This window comes from Fukomys damarensis, unplaced genomic scaffold (assembly GCF_012274545.1).
Source record: "Fukomys damarensis isolate Sample0158 unplaced genomic scaffold, DMR_v1.0_HiC HiC_scaffold_4, whole genome shotgun sequence".
Taxonomy (NCBI): domain Eukaryota; kingdom Metazoa; phylum Chordata; class Mammalia; order Rodentia; family Bathyergidae; genus Fukomys; species Fukomys damarensis.
In genome coordinates this window covers 66824498-66846639 of record NW_022900916.1, presented here as the reverse complement: position 1 = coordinate 66846639, position 22142 = coordinate 66824498, and the positions used below count along the sequence as shown (strand labels likewise).

The 22142-nt window shown below is 42.5% G+C and overlaps 2 protein-coding genes and 1 pseudogene across 2 annotated transcripts in view; all 3 read right to left on the bottom strand.

Moving 5' to 3' along the window:
- The window catches only part of LOC104868217 (ATP-dependent translocase ABCB1), a 301331-nt gene that overhangs the window by 219696 nt on the left and 59493 nt on the right, over positions 1 to 22142 (bottom strand). The gene's annotated exons all lie outside the window — the stretch shown is intronic.
- On the bottom strand, positions 1986 to 9899 carry LOC104868219 (ATP-dependent translocase ABCB1). The gene is made up of 4 exons (XM_010632893.3): positions 9622 to 9899; positions 7199 to 7405; positions 3583 to 3729; positions 1986 to 2623 (listed from the first exon to the last, which is right to left on the bottom strand). Exons 1-4 carry the CDS (start codon positions 9655 to 9657, stop codon positions 2420 to 2422), a joined length of 594 nt encoding a protein of 197 aa, XP_010631195.1. The 5' UTR covers positions 9658 to 9899; the 3' UTR covers positions 1986 to 2419.
- The window catches only part of LOC104868250, a 67033-nt pseudogene continuing 54866 nt past the window's right edge, over positions 9976 to 22142 (bottom strand).

Below are 22142 nucleotides of genomic sequence, written 5' to 3'. Positions count from 1 at the left end.
AGGAAATGTGTGGTGACTACCGTTTGGCTACTGTGGCAATAGAACTGTCCGTGCTGGCAATGATGGAGCACAGTGCTTTTGTAGCAGCAGCAGCAGCAGCAGATCCTTGCTTGCAGCAGCATTTCAAGTACCTGGACGTTGTCTGTGGTATCAGGAGGCATAAAGCATAGAACACATACTTTGGTCCAGCAGAGTATGGCAGCTCTGGCTAATTATGGCTTGGGTTGCACAGCTTGGGCCTCTGAAGGCTGCAGCGCAGCTGACTGTGGCTCAGGTAGATCATCACAGTGACAGCTTCAACCAGGTAAGGTAGACTTTGCATCTGAAGCTGATTAAGTTGCCTTGGGCAGCAGTGTACGTATCTATGATCACAATATTTTACCCATATTGCAACAGCCTGAGAGCTGTGGGCTGAGGGGTAGACGGTACTTGTTCCTTCTATGGGGCAAAGCTACAGGGCAAACTCCTGGAAGCTCTTTGAACTGGGCTCTGGGCTGTCCCTCCTGCTGTTGGTGTTGCCCCCATCTGCCGTGAGGCTGCCACTGGTCACAATGGGGCCTGTGGAGGCTGCTGTTCACCCTTTTCCTTGCAGCAGGGAGACTTCCCAGAAGCAGAAACAGGATTAGATGTGGGATTTATTGCACTCTCCATATTAGTGCCCTGGATTTCTGTGTCCTGTGAGCTTCCTGTGTTTCTCTTGCTGTGTTCCCAAGTGCTACCCCCAACTCGAAACTCAACTGCTTATTTGCTACTCAGGTTCTTCTAAGTAGAAGAGGGAGCAGCACTGGGAACCTTTCTTTGGCTGTCCAATTTAATTTTTTAATCATTCCATCTTGTGAATACACTAAAATTTAATGCATAATTTTACTGTTAAATAATTATTCCATTTTTCAATTTTATAGTACCATATGCAACCTTTATATATCTGTTGAATTACATACATTTTCCTAGAACTGAAAATGCAGTGTCAAAGGATGTCCTGTTTTTTTTGTTTTGTTTTGCTTTATTTTGGAACTGGGGATCAAACTCAGGACCTCGTACTTGCAAGGCAGGCGGTTCCACTAAGCTAAATCCCCATCCCTCAAAGGATGTGTATTTTAACACCTTTTGTTAACTTGTTAAATAATCAATAAGATTTGTATCAATAACTAGGTCAATCATAAAGACTGTTACAGATATTTTATCACCAAGTTACTACACAAAAATGTATTGTTTTTATCTGCTTTTGATTTAAATTGTTCTTTTTTCTCATGCATTTCTCATCTTTGAAATCACTAGATCTCATCTTTTGACCATTTTTTCTTGGAGAAGAAGCATTTGTTTTTACATTAAAGTAATATTAAAGATATTAGCTATTTACAGGCAATATGGCCCTAAATACTTACAATTTTCAATTTGTTTTTGTATTAAATTTATGTAAAATTTTGAAGACAGAGGACCAGCTCTGTGATATTTTTTTCTTTTCTTTTTTCCAGTTTGGATCATGAAGTATTTAAGCCCATGGCACATTGTAAATGTGTAAATCAGGTAGATTAGATTTGTAAGAGACCAATTCTGGGGAAGAGTGACTCATTACCAAGAGAGAAAAAGGTGTCAAAATGTTGAAAAGCCCTCTGTAAGAGCAGTGCAAAATTTGAAGGTAACCCTGAGGAATACACAACTCCCCTCACAAACCTTCCCAAATCCTAATAGTGTGTGAAATGGTCAGAGTTCCATAATACCATGGAAGTGCAGGAATCAGCAGGACATTGTTCTAGAAGCCAGAAGCCAGATGGTTCTGTGAAACCATCTGAAAAAACTAACGAAATGGACTTGAACTGTTTAGGTTCCACAGAAATGAATGGGTTTTTAATGAATCCATTTTCTGGAAGCAAAGATTATCTATACTATTCAAATTGTAGGAATACTTATGTTCACATGCATTTTGGACAACATGACACCAAGGACATGAAAGTTTACTTTTATTGTAGGCACTTTTGGGAAAGATATCAGCACTTTTTTTTGATAAAATTTTATAGCAACAGTTATAATTGAAATGATAAAATATAAATAAAATTACACTTTATCCAAAATTACATTAAGTCCTTCTATGAATTATGTAATGGACAAAAACCATTATCCACTCTCCATTTGACAGTGGTTCTATTTATGATTCTTCAATTACAAAGTCTTTGATGACATTGAACTTGAAATTATCCAGTTGTAGCAGGAAATGTTAAATAGGTAACTACCTAATCCAGGGCTTGTTTTATGATCAATTGATGGGTTTATTTTTATTTTTATTTTTGGCACCAAGGATTGAACTTAGGTCTTTTTGTTTGAGAGGCAGGCAGCAGAACCACTGAGCTAAATTCCGGGCCCAACTGACGGGTTTAAACACAACTGTTTAATGTTTAACGTCCCACATGGTCAGACTTCACTAGCGCTTTGCCCCAGCCTGGACACTAACCATGGAGAAATAGATGCCTTTCTGTGCTAGCAGCTGCTGGTGTGTGCCGTGCTCCTTGACCCTGCCGTTCTGAATCAGCACGATGACGTCTGCGTTCTGGATGGTGGAGAGGCGGTGCGCGATCACGATGCAGGTGCGGCCTTCTCTGGCTTTGTCAAGGGCTTCCTGGACAACCTGCTCCACAATCACAGAAGTTAATATTCGTAATGATGGTCTCTCCTCCTCACAAACTCCAGTTTCTCTAACTTGTTCTTTAGTGGTTGTGTCAGTGAAATGTAACAGATTTTAGAAACCAAGGAATTTGTCCCATCAGAAAATATTTGAGTCCTTGTTTAGCTAAGTTCTGAGATGGATTATTCCTGTTCTTAACGTTATAGCAATAATTTAGTCCATCCAATAATTTGCAAACATTTCCAAATGTTCCTTACCATCCAGCATTCCTAAAAGCAGCCACTTGAGGCATCTCTGCAGCAGCAAATCAGGAAGCCTGAACAAAGGCCAAACCCAGTCTCCTTCACTCCTAACGTTTGTTTGTTTCAGTGGTAGGGACTGAAGCCAGGGACTTCACACTAAGCTACATCCTCAGCCTTTTAAAATTTCTCAATTTTGAGATAGTGTCTCTCACTCACGCAGTTACTAAGTAGTCTGGGCTGACTTGCACTGTGATCCTCCTGCTTCAGCCTCCCAGAGTGCTTGGGATTATGGGTGTGCACAGCTCAACATTAGTATCTTTAGGACAGAAAACATCTCCTACACAGTCTGTGTTTCGAATGGCTGAATCCTTAACCTATTCTCAAGCTGAAAATGATTACCACCACTTCCCTTAAGGAACAGCCAGACTGTGACCTTGCCTCACACTTCACACGGGGCTGCTGCAGAGATCTGCGGGCAGACATGGGGAACACGCTTCCTGCATGTGGCTTCCGGAGGTTTTGTGCTGCAGCAGTAATGTACCTTGTCTCATCTTAAATTGACAGCTGCAGGAATTATTTAAATTCCGCTGCAAGAGGCCCTAAACAACAATCAGCACATCTGCCTACATTTTGTTCTCTGTTTTGGAAGAGAAAAGCAAACAGCGAAACCTTTTGAGCACAACTGATTCGAGTGTGAATGAACTCAATTTAAATTCGCACCTTTTCGCTCTCTGTATCCAGAGCTGATGTAGCTTCATCCAGAAGCAAAATACGAGGCTGTCTAACGAGGGCACGGGCGATGGCGATGCGCTGTTTCTGCCCACCGGAGAGCTGAGTTCCTTTGTCTCCCACTCTGGTGTTGTATTTCTGCAAATTGAAGTCTGTTATTACGAGAGTCAAACACACAGTTCCCTCAGAGAGGGGATGTGTTTTCTGACAGAATAATTAGAAAAATTAAGATGCAGAAGCTAAGAGTGTGTTTATGGAGATGGAAACAACAAAAATACTATACATAGTAGAGTTAAGTTCTGTTTTGGAAAACATAAATTTTTTGTTTTATTATAAGTGAGCCACACGTTTCATGAGGAAGAATATTGTTGCAGTGCTATTATCTTCAATCACCAACTTCCATTATTTTGAAAACAAGATTGGCAAGAGAAACACAATTTTACCTGAATAGGCTGTGCAGCCTGATCTAAGAACATTGTACTTGTACCTAGCAATCAACACCCTCTGACTGACTTTAAAGGGAGAGAATGAAAACCTAGGGACATCAGCTTTCTCATGTCTGTGAGACCACTCTGAACACTCAAACCATTTATTTCCAAGGGTGCTAAGGAATTTGCTTTGATATCAACAAGGAAAACTGAAATAGTTTTTCAAAAATTCTTCTTTTCAAACTTCTTCCAAAATTCTTGCCATAGTGTTTTCCACAGTACAGAATTGCCACAGCCATTCAATATGCTGATGAGGCCAGGGGCAGGTACATAAAGGAGGGCAGAGGTTGACTACTACAGAGGCACGCACGTCTTAAGAAGCACTATTGCCTTAACACCTTGGCCCTTTTGAGGCTGCAATCACAGTCCAGCAATGGGCTTTGAGTCTTACACCTGGATTTGGAGTGTGAAATTCACGTTTTCCATCGTGCTGCCCAGTATTCTATCTGGCAACTGTAGTCTATGGTGGTCAGAATGAGACAGAGCAGCAGGTGTGGACAGAGGGAGAGAGGAAGGAAGATGGAGCGGGAAGGAGGGCTGAGGGGTGGCAGGGGAGAGAGAGAGAGAGAGAAAGAACCTCTGATGATTTGTATGAGCTGCAGCCCAGAGCTGTGGCAGGTGCACTGCAGTGTGTCTCATGTGAGTGCAAGTGCTCCTTGCTTGCACTGATGCAGTGGGTGTCCCGTGAGGCAGTGCTGTGACCCTAGGGAGGAGATAAAACTAAAGAGGCCTCTGAGGGGTGTGCGTGGATCTTACTACTAATCACTCAGGGAAAAAAATGCATTCTTAGATAACAGAGCTTAATTATCTAAGAACTTGGAGTGCTGATCTAGACACTGAGGGAAAGACCCGTAAGGTCCACAGGTGTGCAGTGTGAAGGACAGACACCCGGAGCCCAGAAAAGTGGTGTCCCTGTGGTAGACAAGACCCGGGAAGCAGGGTATATTGAAACAGCAGATATTAGTTACTCTGCATCAGTATCTCCGGGATGAGCACTGCTGCACTCCACTACCAAGGGTTTAGTCAGCAGAGGCGGGAATGGGCCTGAAACGTGTATTTGTAGCCAGTGCCCAGGTGGTGCTGATCCATGTGAGTGCTTTGAGAATCCCTGACCCCTCACTAACTGGTGAATTGTCACCTTGAGTGGGAAGGCCCAGCTGAATTGAATCAGAGTGCTTCTGGGTGCGGAAGACCCACTTAAGGAAGACTGTTGTCACAGCCAGAAAAAAAGGAGAATAGTAGGGAAGGCCTTCAGCTGATCTTCCTTGCACGAGCTTCACTAATGATTTTCTGTTGAGGGTCTTCGGCTGTGGCTGTCCTCTTTGGAGGAGCCTTCACCTTCAGTGTCCTCTCCTGGCTTCAAAACACATTAGTCTTCCACCAATGATTTCATATGGAAGCGTGTGGGATATTGCCATGGGCTCCAGGCCTCCGCTGGATTCTTCAGGTCTCTAGTGCTCGGCCAGACCTCTTGCACTCTACATTTCACTCTGTGTGCAGATATTGTAAGCTAATCGTGTAAACCTCTGTATCTGCATTCTCTCTGATTCAGCGCATGTGCAGTGTTTTGAGGAGCCTGGACCCAGCCCTGCAAGCTCTTGGAAGCACTGACTCTGACAGTTTGGAACTTTACATGTTACACGTTCAAGCCTCAGCCGGAGTCCATTGTCCGTAACTGGACAAGACTGAGGAGGACAACAGTGCCTTCACCCTTGGGACTGTTTTGGGGTAGCAGAATCTGAAGAATAGCCATAGGAAAGAGAATCTTGCAAGGCGCTGGGGCTGCCTAATGTTACCACCCCTCATGAGGAGGTTACTTTCCTCTCGGGTTTGAGGCTACTGAGCTTTATTTTTTAGGAGTAATTTCTTGTAATAAAACACCTACCTAGTGATAAAATGGGACTGCATAGTTTAGCTGAGTCAAGCCTACAACTTAACAGGTCCCAAGAGAAGGTGAGAAGTTTGTTACCTAACCTCCTAGAGATGAGTGATGGCAAACCTTTTAGAAACTAAAGTCAAAACTGCAACCCAGAATGCACTGATTTATCACAAGGTGCCAACACTGTAATTCAATAAGGCCTTGGATCAGAAAAAGAAACTCATACCTTAACTTTGGTCTTAAAAGAAAAACCACTAGGGCATGCAATTTAGCTCAGCGGTGCTGCTGCCTGCCTCATAAGCCCAAGGTCCTCAGTTCTACTCCTGATACCAAAGCAAAAAACAACAAAAAAATGTGTGTCACAGGTCTGCCGCCACCACTGTACTATAGGAATTCAGAGGCTGTCCACAGCACAAACCCCAGTACAGATTTCAACACTGAACCATAGAAATGGAGCTTAGAACCAATGCTGTATGATGATTACAAAATACCATGGCCATTCCAGGGGCTCAGTTATGGTCAGAAAGCCCGTTGTCTGCCATGGGTCCAGCTCTGAACCTGGCCTGACTGCATAGAGTGAGGTCACAGCTTACAGAAGAGCAGCAGGAAGCAGAAGGAAGACACATGAAGGAGCGAGTGGGAGGGACAGGTCGTGCCTGCTTCCCTGGCAAGATCAGAAGCATCATGGCCACAGGGGAGGCCCAGGTGCTCACTGCAAGTCCTATCCTTGGATTAGCAGGGAAATTCAAAGGCCTCCTAACATCCTACCTACCCCTAGGGCTCAAGCAAGTCTACAAGCTGGACAGCTGTTCCAGGTCACCTACCCCAGCAAAGTTCCTCTCTCCTAAACCTGATCCCAACTCTTTCAACCCTTCTCACAAGGAGCGCCACGTGACCAGGTAAATAAAACTACTAACCAGGACGGGAAGTGTGGCCAGATGCTTGACTACAAGTGGGACTGTGTTCTGGTCCCTACCTTCTCCTCACCTTAGCAAACCAACCCGTTAGACAGCACACGATAGGGCTGCACCATTTGATTTCACCCCCTGCAGCTCAGTGATAGAACACCTGCCTACCACACACCAGGCCCTGGGTTTCATCCCTAGCATTGCAAATGAAAAGAATGAGGATGCAAAGGAAGAGGAGGAGGACGAGGGGGAGGAGGAGGGACAAGAATGAAAATGACACAAAAAACAAAGGAGACTATGTGCTCCTGGGCTTCCTGTGGAGGGACACTTACATCAGGCAGCGACTCGATGAACTGGTGGATGTTGGCCTCCTTGGCTGCCTTCACGATCTCCTCCTGTGACACAGTCCTGCTGTTGTCTCCGTAGGCGATGTTCTCGCCGATGCTGCAGTCAAACAGGATGGGCTCCTGGGACACAATGCCCAGCTGTGCTCGCAGCCACTGGACATTCAGTTGCTGTATTTCTTTACCATCCACAAGCTGAAAAGAGTCCACACATCAACCTCAGGACTAGCACACTTTGACTGTATCAAAATAAGCACCATTATTTCAGACTTTAAAAGAGTCAGAGCACTTTGTGATCAATGGAAAGTCACATTTGTCTAGCTTTCCATTACCAAGGTTAATCTAACAAGGTTGTGATTGTACACTTTGGGGAAAGGACATGTTTCTGATGTTTTAACAGTTTTTTGATAAGCATATTCTTTCCCTTAATCTGGGAACCTGTGAATATATTATATAATAAGCGAAAAAGGCACTAAAGCTGTGTACGGAATTAAGGCTGCTAAGTAGCTAACAAAAATCTTGATAAGCCCAACATAATGTAAGGGCTCTTAGGGGTTCTTAACTATGATAGAGGCAGGACAGTATCTACACATGTAACATGAGAGGACTTGGTCAGATATTATGAAACTCTGACCACACCGTGAGTTCATGGGTCAGGTTTTCATCTGACCCACACGTCAGAAGCCAGATGCAGTGGTCACACAGAACAGGAGGAGAGCAGATGCATCTCTGCACCTCCTCATCTTGGGAAAGAGAATTCATTGTTTCTACTTTCCTTGAGACAAACCCAAGAATGCCGACAATTTCTCAGTGCACAGAGCTAACGATGAGTGAGACCATACACAGACTCACTTAGCCCAGCAGGGCCACAGGGCAAGTGCTCAGGGCCCAGCAACAACCACCTCTGGACAGGATGGAGTTGGAGCCACAGAGGAGAGAAAGGCAGAGAAGCATTTCAAGGCCAAATGCAGATGGCATCTTCAATAATGGGCCAAAGAAGTGGGGAGAAGAGGCTGTCCTTGTTTCTGGCTGTCTGGCTCTCCGAGTATTATAGAGGCTCCCCACGAGGTCCCCTCCCACCCTTGCTGAGAAGAGCTCCCCTCTCTGGTGCAGCTGTATCTCCAGGCTGGCTCGGTTTGCAGAGAATTCTCCACATTCCCAGGATGCAGCTGCTCACGACCTGTGCAGAGGACACAAGTGACCCAGCTTGGAGCTTTCTCACGGTGCGGTTGTGTGTACCGAGCCCACAGGTACTCTCTACACCCCATGTGCCTCGCTGGGCCTCTGTGAGTAGCTGCTCAGAGTGAAGCGAGATCTTTCTTCGGCAACATGGCTTCTTCTTGGTCAAGTGGTAGGTGCTCTGCACAGGCCTGGTTCTGGTGATTCTAAGCCCTGTTCCCAGGAGACTGTTCTGACCATCTAACTCCAGGCTTCCTAAGAGTCTCTATGAACGAAAGTACAAATTTCAGGACAGAGAAAGGCAGTAAAAATCAAACGAGGGTGTGGATACACAGCAAATCTTCTTAGACAGGATGCTGTATTTGATAAATACATATATTCCAGGAAAGAAAAACTTAAAACAATTCTTTCAAGTTTATATTCCTGGGAAAAATACTGTCTAACTAAATGACCACAAGTAAATGTCAATAATCCCAGTAAAATTGTGAATTTTTGCATTACTCTGATTATGATTACACTCCTGGTTCCTCTGCTCAGCACAATACACTGAATGCGCAAACCACTTAAGCCTGTTCGTTAAAGGACATTTTTCTTAAGGGAAACATTTTTAGAAGCTCTAACAGAAAAAGATCAAAGCACAGATGTTTTGGCTAAGGTCTGGCCCTGGTCTGAGGGGAGGTCAGGAGAGTATGGGTAATTTAGAAAAATGTTCAACAGATTCTAGCCTAACATAAAAGCATGACTCAGAAAGTCAATATGGATAAAGAATAATGTAAAGCATAGTCAGAAGCATGTTAATTGTAAGCATTTTTTAAAAAACTAACTAAAAAGCAAAGTGACAGACCTTTCCCTGGACTTAATATCTTATTTTGCATTTTCATGAGAAAGAAAAAAAAAGAGCCTTAGGCTAAATATTCTTGTGTACTTCAGCTGTTACTACAGGATCCACATGGAGCTAGTCTGCTAGTCAGGGCCCTGACCACTCCAGGTATTTCATGCTTTCAATATCATCTCTGAGTACAACCCATTACTAAATGCCCACACAATTAAAATGTCTTGTTCTAAATTCTGTTCCATCCTACTTTGGCTCTTTTCCTATCCCCCATTGCAATCGTTTAAATTCACCGCTCCGTCCAAGACTCTCAGCTCAGGTCCAGCACCTGACAGGCCTCTGACAGGAATTCAGATATTTTGGCAAATGAGTCATTGGCACTCTTCACTCGTGTTCTTACTTGGAAACTGGGAAGACGTTCTTCCACACTCTTCATTCAGAGCCCGAATGTTGCAGTGTTGGGGTGCTGGGTTCTGTTGTGCTCTTTTGTTTCTGTTTCCCCTTGGAAGACATTTCTGTGCCCTCCCTCGGTCACTGACATCATCTCAGCTCCGCCCTAAGAATGCTGCCGGTTCCCCTTCCTAAGCACTTTCCCTGGATCTTGCCTTCCCACGCCAGCTGCTGTCCCGTCCCCCCTTTACCCGTGATCTTGGTCCTCGGCGCCCTCTTCAGTCTTATTTCCCCTCCCACCCACTCTGCAGCCCCAGTACACTGTTTACCATCAGCACTTCCCTGAGAGCTTTGCTACCAGACCTTACCCAAGGGGGGCTGTTAGGTAAGAGACTGGAAAACAAAGACTCGGCCTTGAGAAGGAAAAACACACCAAGGCCTTGCGATGATGAAAAGCCTGAAATGAGCTGAACAGGAGAGCGCTCACCACTGTCCCGGCCAATGGGTCGTAGAACCGCTCCAGCAGCTGGACCGCTGTGCTCTTCCCACAGCCACTGCTGCCCACCAAGGCCAGCGTCTGGCCCTTCTTCACCTGCAGGCTCAGCCCCTGCAGCACCGGGATGTCTGGCCGGGTGGGGTACTTGAACACAACATCACTGAAGGTCACATCTCCTTCCAGCATATTCTAGAATGAGGACAGCAGCAGTAAGTTCGCTGCAGTGCTGAATCACGGGGTAGGCTGAAGCCAGAGGTGACAAAGCTTTTAGAGACGAGTGGAGCTGCCACCAACACCCACGTATTTACTGCAAAGTGCCAACACTTCCCTTAAACCAAATATCCAATGCTGAGCTCCTGGGCTCTTGGCTAGCCTGCCATCAGAGCAGGCTGTGTGTGCCCACTGTGGCATGCGTGCCACAGGTTCTCCACCACTGAGCAGAGCCCTTCCGCCGCCGGGTTTCAAATGGTAGTGGAATCCTATAAGGAGTATAATATGTGTGTGTGTGTGTGTGTGTGTGTGTGTGTGTGTGTTTTGGTACCTAAAATCGAATTCAGGACCTTGGGTGTGCAAGGCAGGCGGCAGCACCACTGAGCTAGATCTCTGGCCCTATCAGAGGTAAAATTGATTCATACTGCTAGAAGTAATAACTAAGTCCTAAGAGTCAATGTTTTTAGTGAATGAGTTCTTAATCCAATACAAAAATAAAATATGTGATAAATTTGTCTCCCCAGACTGGAGTAACTTACATATCAGAAAACCTGACTACAAGGATCTGCTTAGAAAGCTAGCAGTATTCTTCCCTCCCTATACCTTTGATATGTAGAAGTCCTGGATTTAATATATTACTAGCACTTACTGAAACTATCAGATGATCTTCTTATATCTATATTAATATCAGTATATAGAAAAAGCATACATTTCGTCAAATTCTCTGTGATGAATACTTTCATTCAGAATCAGGAGTGGATCCTACAGTGGAAACCTCACACTCACCGGCTTCAGGCCTTCTGTGCTGTAGCTGTCAATGGCGGGGACTTGTTCGATGATCCTGATGATGTGGGCGGCTGACACTTTGGCTTTGGCATAGTCCGGGGCAAAGGAACTGACCTGCCCGACCGCCGTGGCACCAAAGACGACAGCTGAAAACACCCTGGAGAACAGAAGGCAAGACAGGCACAGTTAGGGCTGCACTGTTAGAAAGCTGACACTTCCACAAGCAGGGAGCACTGCCACAAATAAGTGTAACACAGAATTTTAAAAATTTTATAAACTGAAGAAAAACCTGCCTCACCTGTCATAAGACGGTCTGTCCTTCAAGTGTTAGGACACTGCTGTAAAGGTCCTTTCTTTCTTTAATAACTCCTGTCACTGCCCTCTGGACATGTTTACCAAAGTGTGTGTCTAAACAGTGGACCACTACAACTGGGTTATAGCGGCACTCAGTGCCACTGCTTGTTTCTTGCTTAAAAATTTGCTCTGAGTAAATCACACAGACGGTTTATCTCGTCCTTCCTATTCATACCTTTGGGATCTACATCCCTTTCCTTTACCTACTTGGAAGACTGATTTTCCAAGCATAAATGGCCAGTGATGGCAAAATTCTTCAATTCAAATTAAATCGATGAATCAAATAATTATCCAATTAAAGACCTAATATCCATGCTGTCTAACTTTGCTCTTTAGGTCATAATCACAAATAACACCTGTACATCATATGTCACACATACATATGAGAAAGCAGACGTTGTAAATCACGTGTTACACCCATCCTAACAATGCCTACAAAGAACAAAAATATTATACTAACATATTCTGAGACTCATATGATTTTGATTTCCATGTAAAACTTTATTACTTCTAATTTGTGTACTTTCAGAGGGTAGATTTCTATAAGTCACCAAATCTACAAGATCAGAAATATCACACAGAGTTTTCACTCCTAAACTGGTGATTTTCATATATTAGTAAATTAACCCTGACTTCTCTAGACCACAGTATAGTTTTGTATAGGCATGAAAATGTAGCCAAAAATACTCATCTAATTTTCCTTTCTCTCTTTTTCATTTCTCCATCACTTCCCTTGGAAGTGTTCCCTTATTGAGAAGAAGTGAATCTATCCTGGGATCTTCCAGGGTGTGTGGAACATGAACACCACTTTCATATTGTGCCTGCTGCCTTGAAAAGCCCTTTACATGGAGCCAGCAGGCTCCTCGCTCGCGCCTAAGCTTCTTTCCAAGAGCCAGTGTCTTCTGGAGACCTCTGCAGTTACTCACTCACCCAGCCACAGACTTACCAAAGTCAGGGGTGTGGGAGTTAGCAGAGGAAGAACGGAAGTTGCTGAGAACAGAGACCCAGAGGGAAAAGGCCTCTTTCCCAAGCACCTAAATCTCTTCATGAGTCTGCTCCCAGGGATTTCTATCTAGACACGAAGCATGTCCATCCCAGGATTACTTCACGTCATATTGTCAATATTAACCCAGTACTTACAACAGAACATTTTCAAAAGTCATGAAACCACGGACCACCAAGAAGGCACCAAACCGGAAACAAGCAGCATAGGAAAAAAACATCATGGCCTGGGTGAAGGAAAATGTGATTCCAAAGATGTGTGCTTTCTTCAGAGAGTTTCTGAAAGGAATACATTTGAAAAATTACTGTGCTTTCATTTCTTGGTCCTTAAAATGTAACTTTTGCCTGTCAATCTATGAGAGGATAAAGAAAAAAATTTTTAATACAATAGACTACTACTCTGCCATAAAGATGGGTGAGCTCCAGATATTTATAGCTAAATGGCTGGACCTTGAGACCATACTCATGTGACATAAATCAGACACACATGTTTAAATACAGTATTGTTTCTCTGGTGTGCAAAACTGGAAGTGAAAATAAGGACTACAATGTATAACAGATATTGGGAAATGTGGACAAAATGTTCAAAAGGGAAGGGAATACAGGAGACTGGATGGAAAAAGGAAGGAAGGGATAAGAAAAAAAGTGAAAATGGAAGGGAAAATACAAAGTTTTTATGTATAGGGAAGTGATGGGGTGTAAAGAAGAGGGGAATGGGATTTAAAAAATTTATTAAAGGGGGAAAGAAAGTAACCCTCTATTGGTTGATAGTGGACCAGAGAAGTGTGACAGACAAAAATAGGTTTAATCTTCAAAGAATTATGTCATCCTTATTTTACTTTCCAGTTGTGTGAATTGAGTTATATGCCTCATCTCTGAGGTTCAGTGTCTTCAACTTTAAAAATGGGTTAACTGTCCCTCTATGTATTGATGCAAAGAGGTAGTAAGCCTACGAAATCTGCATAGAACCTATTAGGAATTAATTAATGAAAACTCCTTCCCTATATCAACATTTAACACCTGTGTCCCATATACTCAACATTCCCTCCGCGACATCTACCCAGCACCTGTGAACTGCAGGTACCATGTGGTGTGACACAGGGGCATACGGACGTCCCTGCCTTTGGGGACCCAGCCGTTTGGCCCGGTATCTGTTGATGCAATGGAGGTACAGTAATTATGAATAAACATGGGAAGCAAGAGGAGACCCTCGATTCTCCGGGGGACTTACTGAAGGCATCGCAGAAGAACTGAGACTAGGTTTTCTGAGGGACACGGAACTCTGCGACATGGAAGTGTGTGTAGGAACACGCTGGGAATCAGGCAGCCTGGGTGCAGACTCATGCTTCATACCATATCAACTTTATTTTTATCTCTGTCATATGTTTGGATTTCAAATGAAAACTTTTTCAGAAAAAATAAAAGCCCTACTAGCACTAAAGAAAGGGAAAGTGGGAAAACCAATCATTAAGGTCCAGCTATCTCCTTTTGCAAGAGAAGAAAGTGAGCCTCAGAGACCCGGGCTTACTGGCATTCACACCACTTGCTGCTTAAGTACAAGTACTGCCCACTTGCACCCTACCTTCTGGGCAAAGTCATCCTTCCGAAAGCAACTCCCACCTCCAGTGGTTTTACCTGTACGGTATCTGCAGGCTCTGCTCATACATGTGTTCAAACTTCTCCTCCCGGGTCAGGGACACGACAGTTCGGAAGTTTTCTATTGCCTCAGTCGCGATCTGTAACAGACATCGCCATGCGGCACAAGGGCAAACGGGGCAGTTAGTTTTAATTCTGTAAAACAGGTGGGTAAGACTGGTTTTATGATCACACATTCTTTATTTTTCACTTACTGGTACCTATATGTATCTTCTTTCTGGAAAAAATATTCTAAGTAACTTACCAAACTGAAGGGAGATCAACCAATTTAAACTTTCCCTCTTCAGAAAGAGAAACCAAGGCTTACAGGGATGGAGGCACTTGCCTAAAGCCACATAACTTTACAAAATTAACCTGGGAACTCAGTATTTTACACCATTTGCAGTGTTCCTTCTTCCAGGATGGTCATGTTTTAAGTGGACAGTACAGTTATTTTACATATTTTAGGTGTCATTATACTTTATAATTGCTATTCAGAGCTAAATCATATTTGGAAAATGTTGACAATTTATGTTTTCAGTAAACCAAGAATAATATACAAATGGGGGTATTTTACACATTAGCTTCTGTACTATTTTGCCCTGAAGTGTACATGCCACACATGTGTACCTGTGTGTGCGCATGAGTGCGTATTTCTAAGAATGAACTCTGTCTCTTCTGTGCTCGGCAAGGGCTGTATCAGTGAGCTACAGCTCCAGACCTATCTATTTATTTCTTTTTTGGTATCGGGGATTGAACGCAGGACTTTGTGCTTGTGAGGCAGGCGGCGGAACCACTGAGTTAAATCCCCGGCCCCAGACTTATTTATTTTTATTGTTCGTTTGTTTTTGTGGTATTGGGAATGGCTATCCACCACTGTACTACATCTGCAGTCCTTTCCATGTTTTATGTTGTGTCAAGGTCTTACTAACTTGCCCAGTTTGCCTCTAAATCTGAATTGTGCTGTTTCTGCCTTCTCAGTAGTTGGGATGTCGTGGGTGCCACCATACCTACCTGCTTTACACTTTGACCAAATAGGGACAGAATTCTGTATTTGGCTGTTTTTTTATTTTTTGCCTTAACAAATATCAAGACCATTTCCCAAGGTCAAAAAAAAAAAGACCATTTCCCAAGGTCATTAAATATACATTAATAATGGTTTTCAGTGGTCACACAACATTCCAGTTAGGTATTCCTTTATTCTTAAAACATGTTTTTCTTTGCTTATTAACAATAACATTGTGATAAATATCCTTCTACTGTGCCATAGTAAATGATTTTTAGGTAAAGTTCTAAATATTGAAATTACTAGATCAAAGAGAATATACTATATAAGGATCATGGCACAAAGTAACAGATTTTTTTCCAAAAGTTTCTGATATTCACTCGTTCCACTTGCAGGTTACTTTCAACAAATCTACTGGGCTGAGACAAATCACTGTTCCCACCTTCCAAAGTCTGGCTCCCAGGCATGGAGGGAGAGCAGAAAGAACGGCAGTATCTCAATGGCAGGTGTCGGCCTGGGGCCTTGAACTCGTGTCCCTGTCCTCATCTGTCATTGAGGAGCAGGGTGGCCTGGAGGGTCTCAGCACTCCTGGAACTGTTTTCTTCATAGGTCATCCAGAGACAATACTCAAACTGTTTAACATATTTTTTGTTTCTCTAACCTTTGCACTACTCAGAACTGATTCTCAGAGAACCATCCCATTAATTGCACCTTAAAAATGTGATTTCTAAGCATGCAATCTCACGTGTCAACAAATTCTACACAAATTATCTAAATTCAAAAATAACAGTAAACATTTCATAAGATATTGTCAGTGTTGAATATCAGTGCAAAAGACACTAGAAAAAAATTAATAATAGGGTTAAAAACAAACCTTTCTTCAAAAAATTTAAAATAGTATTCTCAGCCAGGCATGGTGGCATTCAGGAGGCTGAGGCAGGAGCATCTCACGTTTAAGGTCAGCCTGACTTACACAGTGAGATTCTGTCTCAGACAAAAATAGTAATACTTTCTAATCAGACATAATGAACTATGTTTACCATAAGCTACTTAACATGACAGTAAAATATCCAGACTTAATTCATGTTAAAACATTTTATACTTTCTCTTACACAACTTTGTATACTGGGGATCAAACCCTGAGTCTTCACTATGAGCTACATCTCCAGCCCTTTAAAAAAAATTTTTTTTTAAAATTTGGAGACAGGGTTGCACTAAGTCCTTATGTTGTCCAGACTGAGTTCCAACTTATTATCCTCCTTTCTCAGCTTCCCAGAGTACTGGAATTCCCAGAGTAATGACCTGCATCATCATGTCTGGATTTAAAAAAAAAACTGAATACATAATATACACACATTTTAAAATCCCAAAAATACATGAAGTAAGGAGCTAGAGAGAAAAATATACCTTCAATCACACTCCTCAAAATCCTTGTTTAGTTTTATTAGAAATATTTCTAGGGCCGTGGATTTAGCTCAGTGGTTCCACCACCTGCCTTGTCAGCGCAGGGACCTGAGTTCGATGCCCAGTATCAAAAACAAAAAACAAAAAACAAAACCAAGAAATATTTTAGATTACAAGCATTTAGAGAATAAGGGTACTGTGGGTTACTATGAACGGTGAACAAACTATAGCAGTGTGTACCAGAAAACCAGATCTTATGACAAATTTCTGTGTAATGGTTTAAGGAACATTTTCTTTGTATCATTTTGTAAGGCAGAAGTGTTTTGTACAAATTTATAAATATCATTATTTTTCAGTGTGTTCCCCAATAAAGTGAGAGTTTGAGTCCCAGACTGTGCATGGTGAGTAAAACAACATAATCACTTTACAATATAATCCCTTCATTTAATGTGTAGTGAAGCGATTAGAAAAAGCTTCATTTAGTCTAAGAGTTTCAAACAGAATTGGTGCTCCCCAGAAGGAAGGAGATCTCCATGAAAGGAGCAGGAAAGCACTGTTTCTCCCAGAAACTATCACGTACTAAATACTTTCAGAGAAAGGAAAAGGAAAAAATGAATAAGCCTGTTAGGTTTTTTATTAGTATATGTGCAATAGCCATTGAGCATACACCTTGTGGGGAGCTGGTACACACACGTCCCAAATCGTAATCCTCTGTCTCCTTCTCCTCCCCTCCCTCCCCTCTCCTCTTGCCCTGTATCCCTTCCCATCTCCCAAAGGCCCGCCGCCGTTTCCCACTGTCTATCTTTAAATTTCGTTGAATGTCACTTGAAAATGCAAAGTTCTGAGATTCGAGTAACGTAAACAAGGCCAGCCACAGCGGATCAGAGGGAGCCTGCGTGTGCCAGGAATTCCAGGAAGACCTGGGAATGAGGTGGGAGGCACGGACACCACAGCGTGCTGTGTAACACGACCTCTCAGAGGTCACTGGCGGGCCGTGACGCGTTTTAGAACAACAGGCAAGGACAGAGTCTGTTCTAGTTGCAGTAATAAGAAATCAGAACGCTTTAACTAGGGATCAGCATGACTGATTTATATGTTTGAGAGATTAGAGCAGCTTTGGTAAAAAGAATATAGAATACTGGTGAGCAAGGATGGACACAAATATTGGGAGACTGTCTCTGGGTGAATCTGACAGGGCTGCTTCTGTATGACTTTGGCGAAGATCTTCATCTGTCTGAACTCTGAGTTTTCTTATGTGTCCAATGCAGTTACAGGGAGCATTAAGTGAGATGATGTATGCAGAGCTCTTACTACCATGAAATAAATGCTAACGGGAGACTCATCAGCAGATGAGGACCGAATTTCAGTATTACATCCACGGGTTGGTGCTGCGACCACCACTTTCCCTATGAGCCTCCGACCCTCTCAAGAACACCACTGAATTAAGAGCACTGGTCGTGATCCTGTTCTTCACTCAGAAACCTGCCGTATTCACCCGTGTCCATGGCCATCAGGACCCCCTTCCTCGCCCCTGACAGAACCCCACCAGCCTTGCATCTAGTCCCAGCTGCAAGGGTGCTAAGCATGGGTATCAGCTAGGATCCGTCATGGCTTTCCTGTAAATAATCCAAGACTCCTTTCTCAGGCAGTTCACACATTTCCCTCATTAAATAATGACACTGCCAAACAGTCATTATTTCCTTCTTTTTCGTTTCCCCCTAGATTGTGCCATTTTCTCTTCAAGTGAAGAGTCACACCATAGGGGGAAATATACCCAAAGTGTATTGGTGGGGGGTTTGAGACAGGGTCTCACCACGTAGTTGAGACTGACCTGGAACTCACTATGTGGCCTAGGCTGGTCTCGAACTCACAGCAATCCTCCTACCTCAGCCTCTCAAGTACTGGGATTACAGGCGCGCACCACACGCCCGGCCCCAAAGTGTATTTTTAATAGAGTTATTGAGACAGGACTTTCCAGGCTGGGGCCAAGGTTACCTGTTCCAAACCATAACCTAACCGAGTCGCCAGCTCCAACCTGCAGAAAGCTCAGACACCCACACGAGATCTGTATTTGGTTGGTCTTCATTTTTGGCCTTAATAAATGTCAGCACACTGGATGCTAAGCACTACACCTGGTCCAAAGGATTTTCCCAGAACACAATAGGGCACAGAGTCTGAGGAGCTGCGGACACGTAGAGGACAAAGTTTCTGAGGAGAGAAACAACCTGCCTCGTCATTCACACTCATGAGGCTCCTGGCTCAGAGACAACCTCGGTCACCTGAGTCTGCTGAGAGCCAGACCACACTCACCTAACTCTGGGTACCTGGAATGTCCGCTGCCAGATGTTTCCCTGCCTAGACATCAGGACCAGTTTCAAGGCCAGCCCTGTTCTGACCGCTCCTTTCTGCTATGACCCAGATCATGTGATCTCAGACCAAGTTCTGTCATCAGGGGACTTGTTTGCGTTCTAGCTCACAGGAGCAGTTGTGTCTGAGTTGGAATCCTGGCTCCAGACTTACCAGCTCTCAGGCAGTGGAGCAGGACAATAAAAAAGAAAACATAACTCACAGGGTCGTTGTAAGGAGTAAAGCCTCTGCAGGAAACAGTGAATGCCACGAGTATTTGTTAAATAATGAGAAAAAAAAAAGCTTGCAAAAAATAAGCAGGGAAGGAGAAATCAAGAAAGGATGAAGGGAGGGGGTCATGATTAAAGTGAAAGTCAGCAATCCTTTACACCACACAGAATTAAGGCTTCTCCATACTGAGTCTCCCACCATGGGTATAAGGATTCTCCATACTGAGTCTCCCCGACCATGGGTAAAAAAAATTGTCCTACTTTCCTCAATAGAGATGGATTTAACTTTGTTTAAAAGAAAGAAGAGGGAGAAAGACAACAGGTAGAAAGGAAAGAGGAGAAACCAAAGAAGGAAAGAACAAAACGAAAAAGGTGAGAACAGAGAAACAGAAGAGGGTGATGTCACAAAGTGATAGTTTCTAACCTGTGCAACAGGCATAAAAGTAGTCTTCAAAAATGGTTAGAAAATAATTCGCAGAGCACAGTAAGTACAGGAATAACAAAACACCAGTGATAATAAGAATACTTGTTTCTCCTCAGATAACAGTTACACTTTGTTGGACTCACCTTCCCAGAACCTTCCAGCTCTTTCTTATCTTTGAGTGCATTCCCAGACAACATTTTCATCTCAACAACTCCCGCTATGGCAATGATGGGTACAATCACCAAGAGTAAAAGGGTCAACTGCCATCCATAGATGAAGGAAATAATAATTCCTGTCCCAAGATTTGCTATGTTCTGGGTAATTACAGCCATCCTGGAACCTATAGCCTGAAAAACAAAACAAATTAGAAATACATTTTTATATTACATTTAAAACACATCTTAATATTCTTTAGGATTATGGTAGTTCACTTTCCTGAAAATCTATTAATATATCATCTCAGTTATGAAATAAAAGTGAAGAGTTATTTGAAGGATGTTTACTGGGTTTCTAAAATGAGAATTATCACAATTTTTAAATCAAAACTGAAAGTAGATCAATAATCCAAAATTAACTGTACATTTCTATCTCCTGATTTTTTAAAAACAAGAAAATCTTTATTAGTCAACCCATGATCACTAAAGCACATTTTGCCAATTAAAAACATAAGTCTATTAGAGTAACATATAATATTAATATGTTACATTAATTTCCATTGGAGAATAGTGGAAATTTCCAATGTTAGTAGCACAATTATTTGTAATTTAAGGCTAGAATGTTCCATTAAAGATATTCAAATATATTGAGGCCTATTTGAAATGTTTCTTATGTTTAATTAAACCTGGAATGGATTTGGAATGAATATATATGCTTGAAAAATTATCAAATTTACTTTACAAACTTCAGTATGAGTGTCAGACGGAGCCTGACCATGGCCTTTAGCAGTGGGCAGTGACTGTCAACTTTAAAGCCAGATGTTAATTCTGAGTGGTTTGTAGGAAAATGGATGCACCTTGAGGCCATAATGTCAAGTGAAATAGATCAGACACAGAAGCTTAAATATCACATTGTTCCCCAAAATATAAATAAATGAAACAGCAAAATAAAAGACAGATAATAGAAAATGGAGAGAAAAATCTTTGCAAGTGGGTAAGGGATCAAGTCATGAAGGTCAGGGAAAGAATGGAAATTAAGGGGATGAAAAAAGAATTAAAATGTGTTACGTGCATGTACCACCTCCCCACAACAAATGGTCATTATGTACTGTAAACATGGTCAGATAAAAAAATTGAAAATAAAAGGCAAGTGCATAAAACAATTACAAAAAACAAACAAACAGAAGTCAATCTACAAAGCTAATTTCATCCACCACATCCCTTTTACCCTAGAAATAATGTGTCCTCAACCCACCCCGATTTCTTCTCTGGCCCCAAGCCCACTTCATGTACAAATGGCCCGAGCTTTTTCCTCTTCTATAATTTATTCTATTCAAGTGGAGCTGGCCTCAGATAAACATGATAGAGTGCACTCTAGGACAGCCAGCCCCATGACCGTGACTTCGTATAAATCTCTCCCAAGTAACGACAGGAGGAAGTACCTTAATAACCAAAGATATCCACTGTAAATTCTGGGGAAGATTCCTTCATAACTCCCCAAAATCACGTAGTATCTTTCTGATACAGTCAACAGAGTAACACTTAGTGGAGAAAAGGTGCTACAACCACCATTAGCTTTTATATATATTTAAACTCCACAGCAGGCAACTATACCAGGGCTGAAAGAGACAGTAAAAATAATAAAGTGCAATTTTTTTTTTTTGGTACTGGGGATCAAACTTGGGAACTTGGTGCCACTGAGCTAAATCCCTGCCCCAAGCACGTTTCTTTTTATTGGACACGATTATTGAGCTTATATTGAAGGGATACTTTGGAAAATTTGGCACAAGTCAGAGCACAATGATCTTCAGCGCCATTCTCTGACCTGCACATTTTTCCATGGGAGGGTCAAAGGATGCAACCTTTTCACCACCGGGATGGTATAGGTTGGTCTTGTTCTCAGGTTCTACAAGTCATTCTCCTAATTCATTTCCTACCATTAACCTTCATTCATAAGTTGTCGAGCTTTGGATGGTAGTCAAGGACCAGAGAAATAAGATAGATCAAAGATGACTGATTCCTCTTAATGTGCAAGAAAGCTCAATTTAAAATATCCATGACTTTATGCTCTATGGAGGCTAAGGCCCTTGGTTTTAGCTGACTGCATTGGTGACTGTTACTTATTCTAAACCTAACATTCACTGTCTTACATCTATTCCTACAGGGCTCTGAGGACCAATCACTTGTTCATGCCTTCCTCTCCTGTTATTTATTCCTTAAAACACCATCACAGCACTACAACTATAATTTGAAAGTATTTGTTGTAATTGGACTAGAAGTCTGCATCCTGAACTTCCTTCTGAATTTAGGAATATTAAAATTCACTATTATCTTCAGCCTCGTCTCACAGAAAAAATAAATACCCAGCTGCTTTTGATTTGTATATGATTCTCCACCTTTTACTCTGCAGAACTCTAGACCACATTTAATAATGAAATTAAAGGGCTCAACATAACATAGGAAATTGTTATATTTTATTCTGG

Bases quoted from the DNA above. Each gene is read 5' to 3' on its own strand.
- LOC104868219 (XM_010632893.3), bottom strand. From the start codon at position 9,657: ATGAAGAGTGTGGAAGAACGTCTTCCCAGTTTCCAA. The intron at 7,406-9,621 runs GTAAGAACACGA...GACTCTTTTCAG, and splicing joins AACGTCTTCCCAGTTTCCAA to CTTGTGGATGGTAAAGAAAT. The intron at 2,624-3,582 runs GTGCGAATTTAA...ATTGTGGAGCAG, and splicing joins TGGATACAGAGAGCGAAAAG to GTTGTCCAGGAAGCCCTTGA.